The sequence below is a fragment of the Erigeron canadensis genome, chromosome 9 (assembly GCF_010389155.1).
Source record: "Erigeron canadensis isolate Cc75 chromosome 9, C_canadensis_v1, whole genome shotgun sequence".
NCBI classification, from domain to species: Eukaryota; Viridiplantae; Streptophyta; class Magnoliopsida; order Asterales; family Asteraceae; genus Erigeron; species Erigeron canadensis.
In genome coordinates this window covers 10,696,123-10,701,988 of record NC_057769.1, presented here as the reverse complement: position 1 = coordinate 10,701,988, position 5,866 = coordinate 10,696,123, and the positions used below count along the sequence as shown (strand labels likewise).

Below are 5,866 nucleotides of genomic sequence, written 5' to 3'. Positions count from 1 at the left end.
AAAATAATGGCTGAAGATGTAATTCTTTTAGGACTTGTATTTGAATTGATGTTATAGTTTTTTATTTCATGTGATTTGATTCGAAATAGCTTACATTAGAATTGATGTTATAGTCTTTTATTAAACGTGATTTGATTAGAAATAGCTGACGATCGTATCTATGGTACGATGACACTCTTGTAACACTAACAAGACCTGTTCATGAATACATTAAGCATTTCCTTAAGAGCAGCAAAAAATGAGTTAACTGCTCCTGGAAAAGGAGAAAGATGTATCAGCTTTCAAAATAGAATGACAAATAGTGATTTTGTATCTAAACTAATCTAGATGTCTTTCAGATTATTCTTTCCCTTAAGATCACTAGTAACCATGGTATTTCATTCGGAAATAAGCAGATACACAATTCAAAATTTAATAACTCTAAGCAAGCATCAACAAGCTCCAACAGCTTGAAAAGGTTGAAATCAATATATGTAAGTAGCCACTTAGTTTTGTAAGCTGATAAGAAACTTGAAATACTAAGCATCGATTTCTATTTACTACGTTTAGCAGCACGCTTTCCATGTCCCTTCTTAGGTGCTCCCTTGCCACGACGCTTCAACATTTCAACTTTGGATAAACGCCTGACACATTATGACAAATTGAAAAAACAATTTCAGTTTATGCAGCATTTTGCAGATGTATAGAAGAAGTTCAAATTCCAGAAGGAAGCACAATATAAATACAGCCTATGCTTTAACTAGTTTAAATATTAAACAGTTACGACTCACGAGACCTATAATCAGGTTTTACTAGTGACAACATGCTGCTGCCATATAACAAAATAAGTACAGATAATGAAGTTTGCAATTAATAGATTCTTCTTGAAGGTAATAAAATGAATTCAGTTACCTAAAATAAGGAAGATTTATGGGTCATATATGTCAAATAAAAGCTAAAAGAGATACAAGATAAAAGCTCACTCAAAGGGTATTAAAAATGCTTACAAGTTAACAGCCTTCTAAGCTACTCTATCTCAGATATCATAACACTCTCCATCCCAAAAATATTATGCAAAACAAAAAAATTACGAATTAAGATAACTGTAATTAATGAAGTAGTCAATTGATAAAAAGCCAATTTTACCCTTGTATTTAAGGCATATTTGGCTTGAAAATTTGTAATAAATAGTAATGAATTAAGGGTATAATAGGTAAACATGTAAAAAACCAATGTGTTTTTCGTGGACAATTATTTTGAAACACACAAAATATAGTAAGGTAAACAATTAAATTGGGACGGAAAGAATATTATTATATATATAATTTTCTTAATCATATTTAATGCATCAACCTTTTGCAAAGTTTCAGAGAAGCTGAAAATACATTGTGGGTCAACCTAACCCATTCTGACTAACACCCAAAATAACTCATTGTGACACCCCTACTGAGCAGTCGCTGCAACCGAGCTAGCAATGAATTCCATAGAACAATATTGTGTCAATGTAGACCTAAGTGAAGTGGTCATATTGGATCCTCTATCGCCGGACTAGACTATATTTCGAAGATTGAGGATTGGCAACTCTGAATCAATTCCAGAACCTACTCCCTGGTAGTCTTTGACTCGCTTGTAAGGGCAGGAGTGGAAAAGCCTGAGAGAGCTCTTTGCGAACGAATCGTGTGTATATGCATTATGACCCACAAAATGTTACTAGTTTTACCTCAATCTCATCCAAACATTAACCTTACACTCTTTACTGAGGTCAACCACGGCCCTCATCTGATGAATGCTAGTTTTTGCTGTTGGGGGGATTTTTGCTAAACTAAACCTTTCAATTTTGTGAGACTTACAATCCATCTACTTCCAAGCGTACAGCACGACCACATAATAAAATATTATAAGGTCAGGCAGAATTCAAAGATATATTCATAAATCCTAGTATTTTAATATATTAACAATGAACCACATATAGCCTATCCAAAAAAATGCAGAACTAATCTACCGAGTATTATTTATTAAAACATCAGTGTGTTTTATTCAGGTTTTGTAAAGCATAAATTAGATATACATCAGCAAAAACCAACGATGATTCAAACCAAGAGGAGTTTTAGGTCTTAACCATCTAAAATCACAATTGCCCATGCTTTTCTTTCTTGCTTGCTGAATTTTATCACCAATTAGTTACCTTTGCTCGTCAGCACGATAAACCTACTACTTTGAAACGATTAAAGACTCTATTGGGGTCACACCAATAACGCTAAATTAACTGATGTACCAAAAGACCATCACCTAAGTTCATACATTGGGATAAAGGAAAAATTGGGTACTTAACATGTTCAAATGTAAGCAAAATCTATAATGATGATGTACAGAAACTTAATATACATGCACAAAACAAATGTATAGCAAAAAGGTCCTAATGCTGTTTCAGTTTCTATCATACTTTCAGATAATATAAAAGCCCTTTGAGAGGGATGAGCGATCCCCCGTTTAGGCTATGTGAAGAAAGCTGAGTTGAGCTTTTGGCTATGATGTGTGCGGCATAAACCTCATTCCTGTGGCCTTTCACTATTCTCTAGCCATCCCATAGTGTTTATCTTGGAGGTTTTTAACCATGTCTCTTCTAATGGTCTCCTACCACTAGCACCAAAGACCTTGGAGATGGTTTTTCAAACACCATATAGTCCCAATTTAAATGTGTTAAATCTTGGAAAATTTTAAAAACAAGAGTCTCTTGGCAAAAATAATAGATTTATGTGTTTCAAACTTCTAGCAAGTTCGCTACAAACCTATTTCATACGTATCAGATTCAGATTTAGCAAACGGAATCTCATACCAAGTTTAAAAGAGAAATTTTTGCACGTAACTATTGCCAATTTCAACCCTTTTACTTATAACGAAACGGACTTAGGTTATGTGTTATTTCTAGCAGCTAAAATGCATAAAATCAATAAATTTACTCAAAAGTTGCCAATGTGAAATTTCTTTGCACAAAACCTCATAAATTTTCTTACAACTAGATTATTGTTAAACTCATCATTCATGATTATATTGGACTTGGACATACGAATCATTGCAATTTCTTTAAAATTCGAGTAAAAAGTATTTCGGTACAACCACCCCGACATGGTTTCACCCTTTCTGACCCAGTACCCATCACACGCCACTTGACATGGCCTATTTCTCACCTCCACATGTAACTGTAGATATTCAAGCACGGGCTAAAAAGTGAGAGGGAGAGGTAGAGAAGAACTTACTCTGATTCTTTGCGTGCCACGACAGCAGGGTCCTCTTTCAGAATGTCCTGTTGATACCATGATACAACTTTTTCACCAACAAATTTCTTACGTAAAATCTTATGGGCACTTCTTTGACCAGTTGGGTTAAGTACATGACCAAATATCATTGCCCTTGCCTCTGTTACTCCTTTAACCGCAGCTTGTGCCAACATGCTTCTTAAGCTCGAGGAACTCATTCTTTCAGTCTCTAACACTACAAAAATGATCCAAATTTTAGTACATTGTTCAAGCTAAGATTAGATCTTATAATTCCCTAAAATCTACACATGCATTAATCCCTTTAATTAACAGTACTACTTTGTTGTAAGCTTCATGAAATGGACTAGAGTTTGACAATACGTTTTTCAAGTGCGTATAGCTTACGGCATTCTATTCAAAAGCCAAAACACATTTTGAAGTGTTTGCCTGCAAGCTGCATTTAGCTTATTATATTAAGCGAAAAACACACTTTCTTAATAGCCCAGTGAGTTCTACGAGTTAAAAAGTATGTGTATAGGCCATGGAATGGAACACGCACCAAAAACCGTAAACGAAAACAAATATCTAAAAAACAGTTTCCCACATCATAAATGTGAGTCACTGTCACACCAATAATCATAATCAACCTTTGCCTAAAATTTAGTTAATTACATTACTGGTGTCCAATTGATTAGTATAAAGTTAATTACATACATACATCTATATTCATTTATCTACTTAAAATACGATTTTTAAAGAACCCTAAATGTAGGAATTTAATCAAACAGTTGGTGTGCATTCTTAATTATTTGTTTATGTAACACCTATATTTGGGGTCACAAAAAGGGTTTATAGGAGAATACAAGATATATAAAGTGGTAACAAATGAATGAATACAAAGAAATGAAAATCAAAAAAAATGAAAGAGATCGTTACATACATATTATACATACATACAGGTGGGAGTACCTGGCAGTAGTAAAGAAAATGCAGGAGACGGACAGGGTTATGTTGTTGTTGGACTTGTTCTATTGAGACAGGATGTGTTTATAGGCCCATTATTCTACCATGGACTGGACTATTGAAATTAAAAAATATTAAAGATGTAATAATAATCGTTAAACAGTAACAAGAGCAAGTACCTGTGCGTTGTGGCGGTGAGATGGTGAGGTGATATGTCATAGGAGGTGATATGTCATAGAGTGTGATAGCCAAATGCCTTAGTCATACGGGCCCCGCCCTCGGATGGCTTTCCGTATTGATTTCATATAGTGACTGACGTCGACGGGACAAGATCGGCTTCCAAGGATGCTTTACGCTATATGATCCTTTCAATTCATAGTTTGATGGGCTTTTATTTTAAGCTGTTTGCTATTCTTGTGCCAGCAGAGAATGCTTCCTTTTACCCAAATGTGCTTTCCGCTGTATGCTCGTTTGTTCTTAATTACTTGCCTTCGGACAGCTGCCAGTTAGTTATCTTATTTTGTATAATGAAGTTTTTCCTCTTGAGCAAAGATCTTTGGCAAATGCACCCTTATGTAAGGGGGGTCATTGGACCACTATTACAAACTTGAATTATTTATAAAGCTTATAGAACCTTTTTTTATTAAACCTCCTTACGCAAAAGGTAGGAATCTCTTTGGAGGATAAACCAATGTATAAACCCAATGCATTCATCAAGTTCAAAGCCGAAACACATTTTGATGAAAGTTACAGCTCTTTTTAACTCACCAATTGTTTTTTTTTTTTTTGTGTGTTTTAGTTTGCCACATTGTTATTTGTAAGTTCTTTCTTAAGAAGCCCATTTCCCATTTGTATTTAAGCTAAAATACACAGTAATTTCATATTTAAAACCAAAAACCCCATTAGACTTTATAGTAGAATTATCAAATTTATGTTTATATGTTTGATTTTGTGACCGAACCGGTCGACCGGGCCTATTTGAATTTTTTTTCCGACTCAACTAAGTTATCAACACCGACCCCTGTGACTTAAAATTCTAGATCCGCCACTGATCACGGCTATTTTTAAATTTGTGATAGAAGACTTTACACAATAGCTATACAAACGTGAGTTTACTATTAATTAGACAGTAATTTATTCATAAACTTTGGCATAATTAAACTTAGGCCATTGTGACCATCTTTTTGTTGGAACAATCTTAAAACCGATAATTTTTTTTCAAGTTTGAAGCCAATACACAGGATCAACAAATGACTCATGAATACCGATATGCATCTGATTATCTGTCATATCATACAACATCATGCTTGATCAACAAATGACTCACGCCAAAAATATTTCTTGCTTGTTCTGAGGTCTTTTATTTCAGAATACCAATATGCATTTAATTATGCCATATCATACAACATCATGCTTACATGGCATCCAGTCAACTCCCACTTTTTACATATGCATGACCTTTCAGCTATATTTACCATGATCCATCCATGGGACTGTCACTTGCAAAGGAATAGCGATGGATTCCTATGGAGCGAAAATGGGTTCCTCCATTCCATGTTGACTAGTATAACACTAATTGGGTAATTACAATTGTTAGGATAAAAAGGTAACATATTATATGATTGCAAAATGTAAAATGTCCATACCTTGTACTTATGGGAATCCTT

The 5,866-nt window shown here is 34.4% G+C and overlaps 1 protein-coding gene across 2 annotated transcripts; it reads right to left on the bottom strand.

Moving 5' to 3' along the window:
• Positions 1 to 236: 236 nt before the first annotated feature.
• Positions 237 to 4,298, bottom strand: LOC122580854. Of its 2 annotated transcripts, none has more exons than XM_043753006.1 (3): positions 4,206 to 4,298; positions 3,237 to 3,471; positions 237 to 623 (listed from the first exon to the last, which is right to left on the bottom strand). In XM_043753006.1, the coding sequence occupies exons 2-3, from the start codon at positions 3,452 to 3,454 to the stop codon at positions 533 to 535; spliced, it is 309 nt and encodes a 102-aa protein (XP_043608941.1). In that variant the 5' UTR covers positions 3,455 to 3,471; positions 4,206 to 4,298; the 3' UTR covers positions 237 to 532. The 2 variants fall into 2 exon arrangements, with proteins under 2 accessions (XP_043608941.1, XP_043608942.1); XM_043753007.1 differs by having other exon boundaries at positions 4,177 to 4,262.
• Between the last annotated feature and the right edge of the window lie 1,568 nt (positions 4,299 to 5,866).